The 18,831-nt window shown below is 33.0% G+C and overlaps 5 protein-coding genes and 2 long non-coding RNA genes across 10 annotated transcripts; 3 read left to right on the plus strand and 4 right to left on the minus strand.

The window, feature by feature from the left end:
• Positions 1 to 71: 71 nt before the first annotated feature.
• On the minus strand, positions 72 to 1,763 carry LOC107367764 (mitochondrial inner membrane protease ATP23 homolog). The gene is made up of 5 exons (XM_015935517.2): positions 1,378 to 1,763; positions 1,259 to 1,304; positions 969 to 1,185; positions 814 to 903; positions 72 to 713 (listed from the first exon to the last, which is right to left on the minus strand). The coding sequence occupies exons 1-5, from the start codon at positions 1,616 to 1,618 to the stop codon at positions 519 to 521; spliced, it is 789 nt and encodes a 262-aa protein (XP_015791003.2). The 5' UTR covers positions 1,619 to 1,763; the 3' UTR covers positions 72 to 518.
• Positions 1,764 to 2,100: 337 nt separating this feature from the next.
• Positions 2,101 to 3,069, minus strand: LOC107367765 (uncharacterized). Its single transcript, XM_015935518.3, has 2 exons — positions 2,696 to 3,069; positions 2,101 to 2,630 (listed from the first exon to the last, which is right to left on the minus strand). The coding sequence occupies exons 1-2, from the start codon at positions 2,944 to 2,946 to the stop codon at positions 2,282 to 2,284; spliced, it is 600 nt and encodes a 199-aa protein (XP_015791004.2). The 5' UTR covers positions 2,947 to 3,069; the 3' UTR covers positions 2,101 to 2,281.
• Positions 3,070 to 3,204: 135 nt separating this feature from the next.
• On the plus strand, positions 3,205 to 3,885 carry LOC107367630 (26S proteasome complex subunit SEM1). The gene is made up of 3 exons (XM_025161997.2): positions 3,205 to 3,347; positions 3,458 to 3,551; positions 3,667 to 3,885. The coding sequence occupies exons 1-3, from the start codon at positions 3,239 to 3,241 to the stop codon at positions 3,695 to 3,697; spliced, it is 234 nt and encodes a 77-aa protein (XP_025017765.1). The 5' UTR covers positions 3,205 to 3,238; the 3' UTR covers positions 3,698 to 3,885.
• A 76-nt stretch (positions 3,886 to 3,961) lies between these two features.
• LOC149094644 (splicing factor 3B subunit 5) lies at positions 3,962 to 4,782 on the plus strand. Of its 2 annotated transcripts, none has more exons than XM_089269586.1 (2): positions 3,962 to 4,037; positions 4,282 to 4,782. In XM_089269586.1, exon 2 carries the CDS (start codon positions 4,318 to 4,320, stop codon positions 4,573 to 4,575), a length of 258 nt encoding a protein of 85 aa, XP_089125712.1. In that variant the 5' UTR covers positions 3,962 to 4,037; positions 4,282 to 4,317; the 3' UTR covers positions 4,576 to 4,782. The 2 variants fall into 2 exon arrangements, with proteins under 2 accessions (XP_089125712.1, XP_089125709.1); XM_089269583.1 differs by having other exon boundaries at positions 3,962 to 4,033; positions 4,278 to 4,782.
• Positions 4,783 to 5,147: 365 nt separating this feature from the next.
• LOC149094645 (uncharacterized) lies at positions 5,148 to 6,777 on the minus strand. The gene is made up of 2 exons (XR_016200124.1): positions 5,709 to 6,777; positions 5,148 to 5,638 (listed from the first exon to the last, which is right to left on the minus strand). It is a non-coding gene; the product is annotated as an uncharacterized LOC149094645 (long non-coding RNA).
• Positions 6,778 to 9,974: 3,197 nt separating this feature from the next.
• LOC107367772 (catalase) lies at positions 9,975 to 16,857 on the minus strand. 3 transcript variants are annotated; one of them, XM_089269566.1, is made up of 7 exons: positions 16,710 to 16,857; positions 11,883 to 12,806; positions 11,605 to 11,795; positions 11,241 to 11,481; positions 10,667 to 10,748; positions 10,533 to 10,560; positions 9,975 to 10,338 (listed from the first exon to the last, which is right to left on the minus strand). In XM_089269566.1, exons 1-5 carry the CDS (start codon positions 16,740 to 16,742, stop codon positions 10,683 to 10,685), a joined length of 1,455 nt encoding a protein of 484 aa, XP_089125692.1. In that variant the 5' UTR covers positions 16,743 to 16,857; the 3' UTR covers positions 9,975 to 10,338; positions 10,533 to 10,560; positions 10,667 to 10,682. The 3 variants fall into 3 exon arrangements, with proteins under 3 accessions (XP_089125692.1, XP_089125683.1, XP_015791012.2); XM_089269557.1 differs by lacking the exon at positions 10,533 to 10,560; XM_015935526.3 differs by lacking the exons at positions 10,533 to 10,560; positions 10,667 to 10,748.
• On the plus strand, positions 10,985 to 13,548 carry LOC107367773 (uncharacterized). The gene is made up of 2 exons (XR_001569988.3): positions 10,985 to 11,125; positions 11,200 to 13,548. It is a non-coding gene; the product is annotated as an uncharacterized LOC107367773 (long non-coding RNA).
• Positions 16,858 to 18,831: the final 1,974 nt, after the last annotated feature.

Below are 18,831 nucleotides of genomic sequence, written 5' to 3' on the forward strand. Positions count from 1 at the left end.
CACTGTTAGATGTATAAATCCAGGATCACAAGCAGATTGCGATAAAGACGGTAAAGTTTTTGTACCCAAAGGTGGATTCTGTGGTTGCTGCAATGCCTGTCTCGCTCCATTACAAGAAGGTGATCTTTGTGAGAATCGATTCCGAGGGAGTCCACCAACAGCCGTTTGTGCAAAGCCTTTAGTTTGTAAATCATTCGACTCATCACCACCTAGATGTACCGATCCTTTCGCTTCACCTCCTTTTGTCCCCCAAAGTGACGATTGTGAAGCTAACGCAAACTCTTACGCAAACGCTTACGCTAACTAAAAACATTTGACTTGATCACAGTCACAGACGTATTTTATAACATGCATAATAAACAAAAATCTTATTGAAATATTTTCCTACCTTTATTAAATACACGGTCAGAATTGATACAACTCACTCAGAATTTATGCTCTAACACTCTTGGCATAGTCTAACATTACTTGTATTAAGCCGTTACTTAAATTAAAAATTTGTAACAAATTTAATTAGATTAAGGATACCCATAGAGGAAACGTTCACGGTATGCATATAAAGAATCTTTAAAGTTTTGAATATGTCGTCCGAATGGATCCATATCATTGTAGCATCTTTCAAATACTTTATCGATAGTTTTATACGCTTCCGAGTGATCTAGCTCTGGGAGCGAGGCTATTAGAGATAGAAAAGCCTTTTCTCGGACACATTCCTAGGATACAAAAGTAATAGAAATCGATTGATTAGAAAAAGAATCAAAATTGCGAAGAAGGAAATCAATACACTGATAAACTGATGTGAAATATATTAACCTTTTGTGTATCACTCCAACGATACAGAGGAGTTGTGCCTTTATAAATTGATCCAGGGATGGAACAATGCATCAGATTAGCTGCTCGAATCTGTTTGGAAATTTCAAAAGAATTAGTAATAAGCTAAATATGCAAATAAAATGTTCATTAAATACCTCAGTACAAGCAACATGTTCGGGATTAGTAAAATCCAGTTTAGCTCGGCATGCATCGTACATGTGAATCATCTCGTGACCGATTGTTCCCATAAATTGTCCTTTACTCATATATTTGTTGGAACAGACAACAATTTGATTGAAAAAAATATCATATCCTCCAGTCATTTTACCAACACATGGTTCACAGCTGAAATGACGCCGATAGTCAAGTTCACTAATGAGGAAGATTTCAACAAATTATTTCACTTGCAGATTTTCATAGATGACTAGCTTAACAAGATAATTACCACCCATGAGCCTTCATAGCCCGTTCCAAGAGTTTGATCAATGGATCTATTTAAAATAAATGACACAAAAAAAACACAAATGAGAATAAACTTGTTAAATATTTGGGTACATGACTTACAATTCTTGATTACAGACAGTACTTGGTATTCGCACATTTCCCTTTGAGACTTATAATCGCTAAGTAAACTTGTATGGTATATCGAACCTCCACGACGTTCAGGAAAATTTTTCAAATGCTCCTCAGTCACTGGATCTTTGGAGTTAGGTTCATTATTTGAATCGTTTTTTCCCTGACTATTTAGTCCTGGTTTGACGGACTCTTTCTGCTTTTGTTGGTTTCCATTTTTATCACTCGACATGATTACAACGGAGATGGTCACTTTTACTCAGCAGACACAGAATCACATAAAATTAAGTTCGGGTTGCACAGTTCATAATTTATTTACATAAAAGTTTACAGTTAAATTCGAGTAAAAAACATAAACATGGAAACTCATGGAGAAAACCATATGCGAGTCAATCAGGATCGGATATCAGGATCGATACCTTTTCTAAATAGCAACCACTGGTTACTAATTACTTGCAACCAAAGCAGAAGTAATCATGATTAATGATCATAATATTAATTTAACCAAGTATAAACTGCTTTTGATTTCAAATTTAATCATTTTAAATTTCCAAATGGTTACCAGTACACAGAGAAAGGAAACAATAAACTTTTACCGCAACTTATTCGGCTATTCAAAAGTAAATATCAAATTTGGTACCTGATCCAGAGCTCGGTCTTAAAAGTATCCGGATTTTGATTCATGCTTCTATTAATAATCTGGAATAGACAAAATTACAAAGCAATTGCATAATTTAATTTCAAATTCAATAAAAGACTAAAGCAAGATTAGATCATTAGCTAAGATTTACTGGAAATCTTATAACATTCTACATTTATTTACATTTGAAGAGCAACGCAATCAATCGAGTTTATTTCAACTGACATTGTAGACTAAATTTTTAATTTAATAATCTTATTTTTGAGTGTCTTCCGTGCTTTTTGCGTCTTTAGATTCTCCAGGAGAAAGCTTTTGTCTTGATTCTTGTTCCAGCAGATTGGGGTTGTCTGGAAGATCAGCAATATAAAATCCTCTATTGAGCAAATATGTTTGACCTGGGTTTACTTCTAAATCACGATACAATGGGAAGAAAGATTTTGGATGAAAATCTCGCTCAGCTTCGATAAGTTGCAATTTAGCATCTAGTTCAGGCCAATTCTTTCTCTCTTCCATCTCCAATTGAGCAGCTTTTTGTTTTTTAATCAAAGCAATAGCAGCATTTCTAATCATCTCCTCTTCCGTTGGTGGCTCCTCACGGGTTTTCCTGGTTTTCCAAATGAAGAAAAGTTAGTAAAATATACAATAAAATTGAATTCAAGATAAGCATACCTTAACCATCTTATCCACTCTGGTGAAATGTTAATTTCTGGTATCATAGGGATGTCAGAAGTTTTTAAATTTTTGGGCTCAACAAACCGAAATATTCGTCCTGACTTGTCCATAGTTTCGAAATAATAATTACCATTTAAATCTTCTCCTTTATACACCATTTGACCGGCAGATTTATCTGCCGACCTACTCAGATTCCACCATTGCCGAAAACGAGTCCAAAGCCCAGGCAAATACTTCACACTGGTCATTGAAACGAGGAAGAGGTAGCCCAATTCAAAAAGAATTGACCGATGACCCCACTTCAAATATTAATCAAACTTTGATGAAATGAGTATATCAACACATAAAATTTACACTTTCCATTATCATCTTTGTTTTTGTAAACAATACAGTTCACGTGATTCATCAGTTCATTAAAATTAGTCAACGGTCCCTAAAATCATATCACAATTTAACAAGACGTATAAAAGGCTAACTCATTTTGTTAAATTTTTCTAATCCGATTCTGAACGTCAGTTATAATTAGTGAATTCAATAAAAATGTCTACTAATCAACAACAGCAAAATTCCAAAAAGGAGACTCAAGATAAATCTAAAATCGATCTTGGATTCGAAGAAGATGATGAATTTGAAGAGTTTCCAGCTGAAGGTATGTATTTTGACAATATTCACATTTGTGGATCATTTTACATCAATTTTCATAATATTTTGTTTTCTTTGGATGTTAATTTTCTTCTTTAACCATTTACTGTCTATTAGAGTGGAATGAGAAAGATGCTGATTCAGAATTTACCATTTGGGATGATAATTGGGATGATGATGAATTGAAAGATGACTTTTCATTACAATTGAAGTAAGTAAACGTGATGATTTGTGTCACAATTTGGTGATGAATCTATTTATAATCTATAATATATTTATCTATCTATTAATCTAATAATTTTTTCATTTCAATTCTTTATCTACAGGGGAGAGTTGGAGAAACAAAAGCTAACATAAACGGAGGAAATTGGTTCTTGTTAAAACTCAATTTTCTACAATTAAGTGGTGTAATTTTTACTATGGTTTTGAGTATTATAGATTGGTAGAAACATTAAAAAATTTACCAACGACAAAAAATATTAATGTTTGAATGTTGAAAGTCACAAAAATTTGAATTTAATAAAATGATGAAATTTAGCATTTGATATTGCGCGCCTTTCTTTACCATTAGAAGTTGTTGTTTAAATTCAAAAGATGTCTATGGTGATTCATAGCAAATGAAAAGTCATTTTTGACTAACTTGTAAAAGTGATCTTATTATTGTGGCGGATATTTTCTGTTTCTCTATTTAAGGTGAGTAATAATTTAATCTTTATTATGTTTTGATTTGGGAATAGACGCCATCTTTAACCATGTTAAAGTCACTGTTAAACGAAAACACTTGATTCCCTAGATTAAACCAAATTTGCAATAAATGTTGCTATTTCATAAACTTATGATTGAGCGCAAAGAAATAAGTGATTACTTTGGCGTACAGATACGAAGTTAACATCCATATTGTAATAATTAACTGAAATTATGCTTATATTTATTACAGATAGTATTACTCAAAGAGTGCGACAGGAAAGTGAATCAAGATGACTGAAAGGTATAACATTCATTCTCAACTGGAACATTTACAATCTAAATACATTGGTACTGGTCATGCTGATTCAAGTAAATATGAATGGCTGGTTAATCAACACCGAGATACATATGCATCGTATTTGGGACATTTCGATATAATAAATTACTTCGCAATCGCAGAAAATGAATCCAAAGCCCGGATCACCTTCAATCTTACAGAGAAACTTGTTCAACCATGTGGACCACCACCAGAAAAGATCGAAGATTAAATTAAATTCTTATTTTATTATAAATTCCGTGCGACTGTTTCATCAATTGTAATTTGATCATCTTCATTGTGATTGATTAACCCAATAAACCATTTACAATCTTATATAAAAAATATCACGTAAATTGTCTATGTCAAAGTTTCAACGAGTACTTTTCAGAACTATAATAATAAAATTCAATGGCGCACGCCAGATCTTATTTTGATACATGTCAAAAGTCATATTTATTTATGTGTTAATGATTTCCTTCTTCAGGCCGACCAATCCTATGTTAATCTATGGCTACTTCCAATACGATCTTATTAATCAAAATGAATTTTGGCGGTACATTTATCATAGGACATGTCCATACATTTTCAAATGATCTTAATATGACACAGCCAGGAATTGCTGCCAATTGAGCTTTTACCGGAACTTTTTCGTCCATTTTAAAGAAAATATCAGAATTTGTCCAAAGCTTGACCTTTATTGAATGAGCCTTCTTATCCATCGTTTATTTTTGCACAATTTTTAAATTGCAGTAAATCCGTTATTTTCATGAACCAGAAATAAATTTAAATAGCAAAGCAATATATAATTTAATTTCAAATTTAATAAAAGATTTCAGTTAAGATTTACTGAAAATCTCATAACATTCTACATTTATTTACATTTGAAGAGCAATGCAATCAATCGAGTTTATTTCAATTGACATTGAGGACTAAATTTTTGAATTGAATAATCTTAATTTTGAGTGTCTTACTCAACGTTAGAATTTCCAGAAGAAAGCTTTTGTCTTTCGTCTTTCGTCTTGTTCTAGTAGATTAGGGTTGTCTGGAAGATCAGCAATATAAAAACCTCTGTTGAGCAATTATGTTTGACCTGGCGTTACTTCTAAATCACGATTCAATGGGAAAAAAGATTTTGGATGAAAATCTCGCTCAGCTTCGATAAGTTGCAATTTCGCATCTAGTTTAGGCCAATTCTTTCTCTCTTCCATCTCCAATTGAGCAGCTCGTTGTTTTTATTACAATCGTAGCAGCATTTCTAATAATTTCTTCTTTGGTGGATCAACATGGGTTTCCTAATTTTCAAAATAAAGGAAAAGTTAGAAAGTTACACAAAAAAAATTGTAAATAAATATGTGAACATACCTAAATCATGTTATCCACTTTGGCGAAATGTTGAGGTATGATGGAGATGTAACAAGTTTTTAAATTTTGTAGCACAAAAATCGCACTGACTTGTCCGTGGTTACGAAATAAGAGTTATTATTCAAATCCTCTCTTTTTATATACCATTTGGCGATTGATTTATCCGTTGACTCACTCAGGTTCCACCATTGCCGAAAACGAGTCCAAAGGCCAGGCAAATACTTGACACTGGTCATTGGAACGAAGAAGAGGTATCCCAATTCAGAAAGAAATTGATCGATAACCTCACTTCTAATATTAATCAAACTTTGATGATGTAAGTATATTCACAACATCCAATTTGCATTTTGAAACAATAAATAACCATTTAAATCTACACCTTGATAGTCCATATTGTCATTTCGTTCATGTATTCTCATGACCTCTCCTTTCTTTATCTCTTTGCGATTTGATGATTAAAATGGATAAATAAACAAAAAGAATCATAGTCAAGGTAAAAAAGCCAGCAATATTGGCCATTTTGATGGTAAATTTTTCCCTCGAAGGCATATACGATCCATCTAGATCTTTAAATTCACACCTTTGCCCCATATATCCGTGAGCACATTCACAATTGTACAAAATAGATTCACCTATTCGAACAGAGAAGCACGTTGCTCCATTAAGACAGTACCATTTAGCATATGCTTCAGGACACGCATACGTTTGAAAGGTAATATTTGGTCTAGTTGTAGTGGAAGGTTGCAAAGTTGAAGGTATCCTTGGTTTCGGTGTAGACCTAGATGAACACGATTCAGTAAATCGCAGCAACAATTGAAGAATAAAAAATGGTAACATTTTGCTCATTTGATAATGATGATGGTAATAATTCCAACTGAGAAAACCAAAAAGAGAGTGAACACAAGAGGAAGAGGAGAAGAAGAGAAATAGAGGTGAAAAATACACAAGAGGGAGAGAGAGAGAGAGAAGAAGAAGAAGAAGAGAATAAGAAGAAAAAAAATTAACAAAATGAGTTAAACAGTTGAAACAAAAATTGAAAACAGAAATGAAGTTAACTAGAAAGCCATTCGACTTATACTAACCTGAAATCTTTTTTTGCTCGCCTTACCCTGTCAACATTAAATTTACTCTCAACGCCATCTATCTTTTCTTCCTTCCTTTTTTTTTCTGCAGCTTTTTATGACTCGCCCTCTTCCTCTTCATTCATCCCTCTCTTCATCTCTCTTCATCTCTCATCATCTTTCTCTTTCTCTCATCCTTGGCTCGCCCTCTTCCTTTACCGTATATCCAGCAAGCAAAAAAAGTGTATATAAAAAAAAGTGAAAAAAGGTATAAAAATCTGATCAACAAAACATAAACTCACACAGAACTTTTTACAGGGTTGAAAGCCTTTTTTGCCAACTATTACGGCAACAATAACAATAACAAGAAGAGGAATCAACAATTTACTGAGAAAGTGAACAAAATGATGATGATGTTTGAACACTAATCAGTGTCTGTGAAAATAGACTAATAAAAGTGTGTAAAAGTAAATGATTAACTATGAATTGGTTTTGAGCTTCAGCTTCAGCTACAAAAAAAAAGGTCAAACAACAAAAGTATATTTGTTATAATGATGAAGATGATTCTAAACATTTTAAGGCCGCCATTGAAGTTAATATTTAGTTTGTGTAGCTAATACACTGCTACTACCGATGAGAGCGGCCTAAGGATGATGTTGATGTTGATGATGATGATCAACAATTGGCTCTGTAAACCGATGAGCATGATCAGTCAGTTGAAACTGAACAATCAAAAGGTAGAAGAGAGGTAAAAAAAAAGGTAAAGTTGAGTAAAAAAAAGAGCATCATTGAATGAGATTAAATTTCTATGAACAAAAAGCTGGATGAGAGAGAAACAACAAGTTTACAAGTAACAATAATAAGAGTTAGCAATGATGATGATGAGGATAGGGATGAAGTGATGATAATGATGAGAGAAAGAGATGGAAAGGGAATAAGTGAAAGAATGGATTGAACAACCAGATAAGATGATGTAGCTAATGTAGCATCACTGTCTATTTACCCAAACAAGCTCAACAGTTTTGTTGGTAATTGTCATCCATCAATCAAAAGGTAAAACCCATAAATTTCATGGAATCAAATGATTTGAAGAAGAAGAAAAAAGAAAACATTTTTATCAACATTCTCTTTTTCATCCTCATCACTCGTCTCACTTCGGATAATCTTCTTTGCCTTTCGCCGATATCCTTATTCATCTTCTTCCTCCTCCAAATACAACAAAAAAAGGTAACAACAGAAATACCACTTTTCTTGTCCAAAAATGCGTTCTCAGCCTCAAAGACTAAAGGTACCTTTTTTACTGTCTTTTGTGTTGTTTCTACTAATAAACACATCATCATCACCACCATCATCACCACCAACACCATCATTTTCATCTGGCAGCTAGCAAAATCATCTCAATCAACTATTACTTAACAGTCCACTTTTAAGCTCCACTTATGAGTTTTTTTTGCAGAAACATTTTTTGACGGGTTTACACCATTTTTACAGACTTCAAGCTGGAAACGATGTTGAGATCGTTTCAACGTCCAAACATGTATTCAGGTTGATTCCATGTTTATGTTGACTGTGGCCAGTCATCTGAATAATTGCGTGTAACAGCAGGATGAAAATGGAGGGTGAAGAAATGGATTGCAAGGTGAAAAATTGATGCAATTAAAGGCAAATTGTCGATCAAAAGCTGTTTCAATTTGTGTTTCATTTTCATGTCGCACCGGCACCAATTTAACCTTAAACTTGTCATCATTGATTATTGCCTTTTTTTTGCACTTGCATTTCAATTGTCCATTAATCTGGACAACCATGTCTTTTTGTTGCGACTATTAACTTGACTGTTGTAATTATTGTCTGGTGTAACCGTAAACTTGAATGCATCTTGACATGATAATGAACATTAAAATAAGAGTTTACGTTTTCATCTCAATGTAAAGGTTAATGGGAAACAATTTTTGTTTCGTTTCTCCTTTGATCATTACAGTTTAATTAATATAATAATGTTGATAATAATTAACGAATTGGTTAATATAATTAAGGAATAATATTGAATTAACTGGAATGGTTAGATGGGAAGCAGACTGCAAAAAATAACAAAACCATAGTAAAGTTGGGAAAAAAATGAAGCAAGAAAAAAAACAGATTAGTATAAAAGGAAAAATATAATTAGTCTATTATTATTATTATTAATATTTTTTGTATTATTATCATCATTTTTTTGGTTAAATTGTTGGCTCATGTTGTTCATTAACTTTGATATAACAGTCAATCAACCCTCAAAGGTAAACAACCCACACTCTTTAATACTATAAATCTCAATGAAAAACCACCCACCTCATTTTACCTTTTCATTTTTACTATTAATCCATTTCATTAATCAAATGGCCTACTATTGTCTTTCATATAGCATAACCAACTTCATCATTATCATCATTATCATCATATATTTCGTAGTTTAATCAAGTCAAGAGCCACGAGACAGCAACTCTTCAACCTAGCAAAGTCACTCTCGTCCCATGAAAGATAACACAGAGATAGGCCTTTCCACATGGAAACATTTCATTTCCACTTCAATTTTTCTCATCAATTTCTTGATAATCATCAGTTTCACCATTTTGATCATCATCTTGATCATCGTCCTCACAATTATCTTCACCATCTTCATAATCAACTTCATATTTTTCCTAGTTTGATCGCGTTTAATCAAGCCACAAGACCTAAAATTTACAACCTAAGAGAGTCACTCTTGTCCCATCAGAGACAGTATATGAAGGGGTATTTTTCACGTAAAAAAATCGCTTATTGTGACTGACTATTTTATATGTGAATATTATAAATGATTGAAGTGGATATTGAACACTTTTTGACCTAATTTTTTGCGTTGTTACCTTTTTATTTTGATATGATTATCTTTATCCTTTGATCATTAATTTGGATGTTAATCAAATACCAATCAAATGCAATTTCATTGTAATGCATCATTTGTTTGACTACAACTTGAAACGGAAAAACTTGAAAAGATGCTCTTTGATTGTCAGATTATAAATTAATCAACTAACTGGCTCTTCATTAAAACATTAATTGTATAGTAAATTATCTCATGATAATTAACATGAACTCGTATTGTTTCTCATGTTATCTTCAGCCATCCATTATTTCAACAATCATATACACTTTTGAGATTTCAATGAATTCATTAGAGATGTTAAACTTAGAGTTAATTTAAGCTGCCTCATTATTCAATTTTGTTTTTTACCGTAATACCATTTCAATGATTGAAATTGTTCTGGAAACTGTTTCAACCAACAAAGGCTGTAAATAAAAATAACTTTCATTGTTGACAATCTTGTTTAACCATTCAAATTTGGTAGCTGCCTTAAAGATGTCCATCTTCATTGGTCATCTGATTGAGCCACAAATTGTGCCAGCCGTTGAGCAAATTCAGCATTTGCATTTGAACAAACAGTAATCACTTTTGATTGTATATCGGGTGAAACTTTAATCAAATCCATTCCCATATTGTAAACCAAACTGTCCTGGTCTTGCGGGGTTAACATGCTCCAGAATTGGCTTGGCTGTTGATTGAGATAAAACAACAAATTGAAAATATTTATACATAATTGTCTTAATGTAATTAAATAATCGTTCATCATCTCAACAGTACAATTAAAATGATAAAAAATGTTAATATTTTCTCATTACAATCATTAACATCACTTTATATTGTATTGTTATTCAGCAAAAAAAAAGGCAAAAGGTTTTCACTTACAAGCTTCAAGAACTAGAAATGATTTATCCTTAAAATAGTTGTATATTTATATAAATGCATACAACAGTTAAATGTTAATATCGTTGTTATATATGATTGCGGTCAACGTAACGTTACCTTAACTTCAGACTTACCTTCTCTCGATGATAATTAAAAACTGAAAAAAATGAGACTGGCAACAATACAACAAGCAATCTCCACTGTCCGTTGACCATGCTTAACAATAATAATGTTAATGTTAACAACAGTTACAATCTCATGAGAATCAAGGTTAACCGGTAAAAAACAAACTGGTCAATATGTGAATACATGAAAAGGTTGTTACCATAAAAGGTACATTTGTGTGTACAGAAATGCAAAGATGGCTACTCTTTTTGTTTCTCTCTTTCTTCCCTTTCTGTCTATCAAAACCTTGGTAACGGTTCACTTTCTTTTCACCACGTGATTTGCGCCTTTCTTTTGCGTCTTATGTAATCATGTGTTTCTATTGTCATCAATATTTATTCGGTTCAATGGCCTTTCACTGGTTAACTCAACTATTAATTTGATTGATCAAGGTTTTGAATATGACCAACTTTGACATGTTCTGCAAGGTGAGTTGAATTTTTCTCAAATCTCAATTGTGTCTTTACTGTTAATATCTTTGCTTTTGCGTTTGCTTTTTCAGTCAACTGTGGTCAAGTTGATTGTTGGTACTCATCTAATTACCTGGCGATAGTTGTCATTATCCAAGCTGTTGTATCTGTTAACGATTGCGGGTTCAGCTGGTGTCCATGGTTCAGTGTAATAGGAAGAATCAACCCGATATTGTGGACTGTATGTATTGGGTAGGAAATTTGGTCTTGATCCAAAGTTGGAATCACAAACCGAAGCACCATCACGAGCTGTTGGGTTAATTATTGGACGAATTGGTTGATTAACTGGTAGTTTATAATTATTGGCTCCTAATCTGATAATGTAAAGAAACATTCCAACATTTCAACATGACATACACAAAAGGAGCAAGAATTAACTTTTAGTGTATTGATTTTTTTGTTTAACAAAAAAGTCTTTTATTGTTGAAAGTTATTACCTGTAGTTTTGTGTATCTATGTAAGCCAGAATACGTCCTTGGATTAGTTTATCTGGAGCCGGATATATTCCAGGAATTAAACTAGAAGGTTTGAAAGCTAATTGTTCAATTTCGGCAAACTCATTTTCTGGATTACGATTTAATGTTATTTTACCAATTTCAGTTGATGGATAAAGATGTTCCCACCAAGTCTTTTAAAAGTGAATGATAAAAAAAAGATAAACCAGATGATTCTATTATCTATTCGATGATTGATAAATTGATTGAAGATAATTTACCTTTGTTGAGTCAAGTATATTAAAGTCAGCTTTAGAGGCTTCTTCAAAATCCATTATCTGAACTCGTAGAGACCAAGAAGGAAACTTGCCTGACTTAATTGCATTATACAAATCTTTGGATGAATATGCTGGATCTAAACTACAAATTTGCATGGATTGATGTCGAGTTAAATTACGTATTCCAAGATCAGGAACCAAGTTGAATCGAGCAAAAACCATTCCACCAGTAGCATTGGTTAAACGGAACGTGTTTACACTGAAACCAGGTAAATAACGGAATCCATCAGGTGTCCCAGCATCAGAATAAACACGCATGAAAGCATGAAGAGATTCAGGGTTGGCTGCAAGGAAGCTAAAAATGTTATCAAGATTAGGCCAGTTACCAACAGGATCAGACTTCTGCGAGTGGACAAAGTAAATGAAGCGAAATGGATCTCGAACGAAAAAGATTGGAATGGATAAAGTGAGAAGATCAAAGTTTCCTTGATCAGAATAGAAGCGAATCGCGAAACCTCTAGGATCACGAGTGGCATCAGGTGAACCTCTTGAACCCATTGTAGTTGAAAATCGAATGGCCACTTTGGTATCAACATTTGGTGTTGTAAAAAGTGGAGCTTTAGTGTACCGTGAAATAACCTGTGTATTTGTGGGCCTGAAGACACCAAAAGCCCCATAGCCACGTGCATGAACAACCCTTTCAGGTATCCGTTCACGGGTAAAATGGGTCAACTCTTCAATAAATTGGCCATCCTCCATAAGAATGGGACCCGAAGGACCAACAGTCAATGTATTGTATTTATCGGAAATGGGACATCCGTTTAAGCGAGTCATAATGTTACTTTCAGATGAAGCAGGCGAAGATGAACCTTGTAAATTCAACCATGAAAATTGTCCAGCATTTTCATGGAAACAAGTTACTAAAATCTTTGAAAGGAAGAAGAAGAAGAAAAAGACATTTTACCATTAAAAAAGCTACCCTTTTAGCATCCAAGGCTATTATAATTTTGATTAATTATCCTACTAAATCACAAAGGCCAATTGGATCATCAAGCCACTTAAACTACCTTTGACATGGTCTTTCAATTTCAAGCCAAACAATCTCTTCTTCATTCAGTTCAATTGCAAATGATAACAATACAATGGCAAAGTTAAGCCATACTAAACAATGTCTAAACAATAAGACTAAAAAAGTAAAATGAAATAAAAAGTCTTTTCAGATGAAAGGAAAAACTCTGAAAATGATGATTATTCTCTTCTCTTCTGCAAAGTAAATGAAAAGTGAATTTAAATAAAAGCAATTAACTGAATTATCCAAAGGGATCAATGAAGATCAGAGGAACCAAGAGAAAGCAAAAACCAAAGAAAAGACACAAGAAGAAGCAAGATGATGAAGAAGCAAAAGGAGAAAAGTAATAGAATGAAAAAGATGCAAAATATACTATTTTTTTTCCTCATTCTTAAACAGCCTTTTAAATATATTTCCGTTTCCCGCCCATGGTGAAATGACCTTTACAGTGGGTCTTCATCCCTCATTCAGCAACTCTCTTTCCCTGTCTGTCTCTCTGTCTTTCCATCTTGCACTCTCTTCAACTCTCTTCCTAACTTCTTGCAATGTAACAGCCTATTGAATGAGTATTAATAAACAAGAAACACACGAGACTCTCGACACGGTTTCGCTAGCTCAGTTGGCCTTAATTGCCATTACCAAATACACAGAGAAAGAGTGAGTGGATGAAGATGATGATGATAGAGGAAGGGAGGGTTGAGGCTATTTTTCATTCTCACTCTGTAACAAGCCTTGGGTGAATTATCAGCCTACGCCCAATAGGAAACGCGTTTTTTTCACAAAAAAAAGTCAATCGTTAGTCACCTTAAGGAAAATGAGTTTGATGATGATGATGAGAATTAAAATGATGATGATGATGACTGACTGACTGACTGATTTAAGGTGAACCTTACCTTGCTATTAAACGGTATAAAACTAGCTTGTCTCTAGACTTTTATTATTTGAGTTGATCATTTTAGTTGATCAAGATCGTTGCATCCGTAATGATACCATTATACTAATAGTTAAATGTTACTGCTGCTGTTGAATCGCGTTTATTATTATATTATTATCAGTGTAAAATGAGACTAAATAAAGGTTTTAAACTCCCTCTTATAATGATATTAATGACAATCACACAAGATAGTAACTACTTCATCTCATTAAATTACCTTGTTCATTAATTCAACATTTTCATCCTCTTTTCATCTGTTGTCTCATTACCTTTCCTTACAATTAAACTTTCACTCTTTCCAGGACAAATTCAACCAACTATTTTATGCTCATTTTTCATTTTAAACACTTTTTGATCAACATTGAAATCAGAGCTGAATTAGTTTGATATTATCATTTATTTATCAAATTGAAATGATGTAAAAGGCCTAATTTGTTTCATTGAAAACAAAAGCAAAAGTGAAACTGAAAAGGTTAATTTTTCCCATTTCCTATTGTATCTCAAGTTTATTTTCATATTTTGTCAAACAATCAATTTGATTGGATTCACTCATTTTGATAATTATGCTCAAAGAATCGTAGAAACTATGAGAAAATTTCCTTTTGAATGGTTACTTTAACTAACCTAGTCCAACCTAATGAAACCTAATTGTTTTCATCAGATGAAACACGTTTCAATGACGGTTGACGGTATTAATGTTAAATTGTACGTTTCATTGAACTTACATTTGCAATCAATAGCCATTAACTCTCAACTGATATCCCAAACTATCGATTAAAATTATTCAAATGAAAGGCGAAAAAAATGTCCAAAGTTTCAGACCAACCATTAATTTTGGTCAAATTTTACTCAAAAGTTGACATTACGATTGGCTGAAATTGAGTCAATTTGATAATCAATATCAACGAGTTTGACAAATTGGATCAAATTTCAGTTTAAGTATTGAGTGAGAAAAAAAGACAAATATTGAATAAATTAAAATGCTTGGCTAAGTTTGATTGAAAGATGAAAAAAGAGTCTGATCAAACTAGTAATTGATCAGATCTTTGGACCAATTTTGTCAAATGAAATACAAACGAAACTGAATTAAACCTTTTCAACCCATCAACTAGACTTGTTAACCAAAGAAAAGGTAAGTGAATGAAAAAAAAGTTAACTTAAGCGGTTCAGAAAAAAAGGTTAAACATTTGCTGAATCATTTCAAGAACAATCAACGGACCATTTAAAACATTTTGCCAAATTTTTGCTCTCCTTCACAAAAATGAGGTGAAAAAAGAGGCAAAGAAACAAACAAAAACATCGATGCTGTTTCGGTGAAGTAAAAGTAGCAGTAGAAGGTGAAGAATAAGAAGATAAAGATGATGAAGATGGTGAAGATGGTGATGAAGATGATGGTAAAAATGGGAAAGTAGAAGAAGGAAAAAAAAGGAGAGAAAAGCAAAAGAAAAGTTTACATTTGATAAAATTTGACAATATGTCAAACTCATTTTACCTCTCTCTCTCAGCATACACATGTTTAGCTATTTCACTGTTCCTAAGAAGAAGAAGAAGAAGAAGAAGAAAGATGAAGAAAAAAAAAGAGCCACGGGCCACAAGACACGAGCCACGCGCGTTCCTTTAACCTCCCCTTTAGCCTGGCAGCTGTCATAAAAACTATCCGATTCGACCCCCTTACACATGCCGATTCCTTTTCTCTTAGTTTACTCTCTTTTTGGAAGTAAAATTTTTCTACTTTTGTATTGAAAAGAAGAAGAAAAAGAAAGGTTAAAAGAGACTTGAAAGGCCACGGACCACGAGTCACGCGCGTTCAACGGCCTGTCAGCTGTCGTAAGGCTACCTAACTAATGCAATCCTAAAGGTCTCTCTCTCTCTTCTCTCACTTTTCTCTCACTTTTCTTTCTCTTTTTTTTTCAAAATATCTTTTCAATCTTCCATACTCACTCCGTTAAGGTTTCTCTCTCTCTCTTAACTCATCCTTATCCGGCTTCTCACTCTTCATCTCCTTTTCATCATCTTCTTGTTTCTTTCTTTTGCTTCCACCTTGCTTCCTGTGGACCTTTTACAAAGAGGTTGACTTGCAGAGGATGTCTTAAGAGGTACGTGGCACGTGGTTATAACACACAAAACAAGTATACCTCATGCCCAGTGTGTTTACGGTTCACCGTGTTATTTACAGAGTTTAGGCTTTTTTTGCTCCCAAATTGAGAGGGGAAGGTTAGTGAATGAGCAAAGGTAAATGTGGTTTAGGTAAAAGTATACTCTGTCTGTTTAGTGTCTGGGTGCTGAGGGAGGTTGAGAGAGAGGCAGAGAGAAGGATAAGTGCTGATTCAATGAATATCAATGAATCAATATCAGGATCATTTGTTGGCCTTAACAGACGAAGACTTGAAAAGGAGCCAAAATCTGGTTGCAAGATGATGACGATCATTATTATTATTGTTATTGTATTGACTATTGTATATTTTGGTCGTGGGTCAAGCTTGTTGTTTATCATTTTAACAAACATCATCTACAAACCAATGGACTTAACAAAAACTGAACCCAATTGACCTTTCCATTTTACTCTTTACTTTCACAACTGTTTTTACCTGTAAAAACCTATTATTAAGGGTCAATAGCACAGTTTTTTTTCAGTAAAAACCATGAAAAAGGCAAAGATGAAACCGAAATAAAGAAACAAAAATTAAACGTTTCTTGATTCTTCCTCCTTCAATAGTCAATTAGAAACATTGAAATGATAATTCAATTCAGTTTAGGTTTTTACGTTAATTAGCCTTGATTCAGTTTCATTTTTACCGATCAATTTGATTGTTAAATTTTCACTTACCAGGATTGAAGCAACATAAAAATGGCTTTCCATATTCAGATGATTAGATTGAAATTGATGGGAACAATGGCTATTAATCCAATAACTTAATTGTGATCAAAGTTGAAGCAATTTAGATTTCGATTAAATTGAAGCTTTCACAGCTAGAAATGATCAACTAAAATTGCAATTTACTAATCATCACCAGAGAGCAATATTATTGTTTTCAAGTGTCCTCTTTAACAACAAATTATCTAATTGTTTTCAATCATTTTCATTAACATTGATTCAATGACAGGTTGAATAGGAAGTTAAAGTTGTCTGCAATTAAGTCAATCAATATGTTTCAACATGAAAAGGTTTCAATGAAAAAAATGGTTTAATAATCATGAAAGCAAATCAAATGAGAGTAATGAAAAGATTCATTAATCACATTTTAAGCTAATAATTGTGACGAAAAGACATTAAATCAAATCGGAATCCAAATAATACAAATTAAATGCTTTTTCACTTTCACTTTCTTCTTCTATTAACAATCAGTTAATCAGATTTAATAGGAAAAGACTAAACAGAAATCAAACCTTTTTCTCGCTTCTTCATCATTCAGCCCTTTACAGCCACAGTTATTAATTACAAATACAATTGATTTATTAAAGGTTGAAACAAAAGCCACTTTTGATTGAACATGAAAACAATCAACTAATCATTTGATCAAAATTAAAATAAAGAAATGATGAATTGCACTTTTCAAGGTACAGAGACGGTAATCTTAATGATTAATGATTAAGACTTGAGTTAAATTGTTGCAAATGGGTTAACTAAATAGACTCTTTAATCAATGATTTTAACCAAGAAATGTCTGGTCTTAAGTTATTGTTCGGAGTCAATTTCTGGTTACAGTAAAATTGTAAAATTTGATGGATTCATTTGAAGTGTTTAAACAGAATCAATTTCAGAATAAAGTGTTTATTGGAATCAAATTAACTCTTAAAATAATCACAATTATATCAAGTGTTGGTAATTGATCAATAAAAATGCAAATAACATTGAGCTTCAGCTATTGAATGTTGATTGGCAGAAAAAGGTATTTCAAGTTTCTGTTAATTTCATAATTTTACTGCTCGCTTCACCAATTGGATCAAATCTCGTGTAGAATAGCAATTTACACAATTAACTGTTAATGTCTATCATAAATAAATATCAATACGGATACATAATTAACGATTAATTGTATTTTGACAGAAAAAAGGTCTTTTTTTGCTTCTAAACATTGATTAAGTGCCCAATGTGAATGGTTAAGTATACAATAACAATCACTAATCAAGTGAAAATGTGAAGCCAAACAGTTAACTTTCAATAATCAATTTAGCTTGTTCACCTTTTTTTTCATCTTTTCATCTCTCTTTTCATGTCTCACTCTTTGTGGTTCCTCTTCTTCCTTCCTCTCTCTCTCTATCTTCACCTTCATCTTCCTTGAGAGGTTGAAAAATGTTGCCTTTCATTTGAAATAAAAAAGAGCCTCAGAAGTAACGTTAAAGTCACAAATCACGGTCCAATGTTTCTCTAGCAAACTCGAACTTCTTCCTGTGTAAATCTCTTTCCTTCACCTTCACCATCATCCTCAACCTCATCCTCATCCTCATCACTCTCATCTTCTTTCAACTCAATTTCCGAAGCGTCCCTTTTCCCCTTTTCATCTCTTCCTTAACTGTTAGGTATAAATGTTTGCATCGGTATTTTGATGATTTGTTTCGCCTTCTTCCAGAGAAAATCTTTTCTTTTTCCTTCATAACTTTCCATTTTCATCTCTTCATCTTCTTCTGATCATCTCTTCTGGCCATCATCTTTTCTGGCCCTCGTCTTAACGTTTCAACTTGAGCCTCTTTACCGCGTCTCAATTGTTACTGACTGTTGTTGTCTTGATCCATTTATTGGGCAAACAAAAGCGTCTGTTAACCAGCTTGTCCAACAGCATCCAGTTTGAAGGACAATCAATAATCAACTTTAACTAGTATCAGTTATCACACAATAAAACATATAACAGTAACAATTTACACACCATTCGTCTTTCAATTGAACACACAAAAGCAAGGTAGAGCAACAAAAACAGTGAAAAGAGGAGGAAAGATGAAAAACTGAACAA

The sequence above is a fragment of the Tetranychus urticae genome, chromosome 1 (genome assembly GCF_039701765.1).
Source record: "Tetranychus urticae isolate SD_2017Ah chromosome 1, NJAU_TeUrti_SD_1.0, whole genome shotgun sequence".
In the NCBI taxonomy this organism is placed as follows: Eukaryota; Metazoa; Arthropoda; class Arachnida; order Trombidiformes; family Tetranychidae; genus Tetranychus; species Tetranychus urticae.

Excerpts from the sequence above, each read along its gene's own strand:
- LOC107367765 (XM_015935518.3), bottom strand. The coding sequence starts at position 2,946 with ATGACCAGTGTGAAGTATTTGCCTGGGCTTTGGACTCGTTTTCGGCAA. Across the intron at positions 2,631-2,695 it reads GAGTGGATAAGATGGTTAAG|GAAAACCCGTGAGGAGCCAC; the intron begins GTATGCTTATCT and ends TTGGAAAACCAG.
- LOC107367764 (XM_015935517.2), bottom strand. The coding sequence starts at position 1,618 with ATGTCGAGTGATAAAAATGGAAACCAACAAAAGCAGAAAGAGTCCGTC. Across the intron at positions 904-968 it reads AACATGTTGCTTGTACTGAG|ATTCGAGCAGCTAATCTGAT; the intron begins GTATTTAATGAA and ends ATTTCCAAACAG. Across the intron at positions 714-813 it reads GTTGGAGTGATACACAAAAG|GAATGTGTCCGAGAAAAGGC; the intron begins GTTAATATATTT and ends TTTGTATCCTAG.
- LOC107367630 (XM_025161997.2), top strand. The coding sequence starts at position 3,239 with ATGTCTACTAATCAACAACAGCAAAATTCCAAAAAGGAGACTCAAGAT. Across the intron at positions 3,348-3,457 it reads TGAAGAGTTTCCAGCTGAAG|AGTGGAATGAGAAAGATGCT; the intron begins GTATGTATTTTG and ends ACTGTCTATTAG. Across the intron at positions 3,552-3,666 it reads GACTTTTCATTACAATTGAA|GGGAGAGTTGGAGAAACAAA; the intron begins GTAAGTAAACGT and ends CTTTATCTACAG.
- LOC107367772 (XM_015935526.3), bottom strand. The coding sequence starts at position 16,742 with ATGGAAAGCCATTTTTATGTTGCTTCAATCCTG. Across the intron at positions 12,807-16,709 it reads TTTATGTTGCTTCAATCCTG|ATTTTAGTAACTTGTTTCCA; the intron begins GTAAGTGAAAAT and ends TTCCTTTCAAAG. Across the intron at positions 10,339-11,240 it reads ATAATGACAACTATCGCCAG|CCAAGCCAATTCTGGAGCAT; the intron begins GTAATTAGATGA and ends CTCAATCAACAG.
- LOC149094644 (XM_089269586.1), top strand. The coding sequence starts at position 4,318 with ATGACTGAAAGGTATAACATTCATTCTCAACTGGAACATTTACAATCT.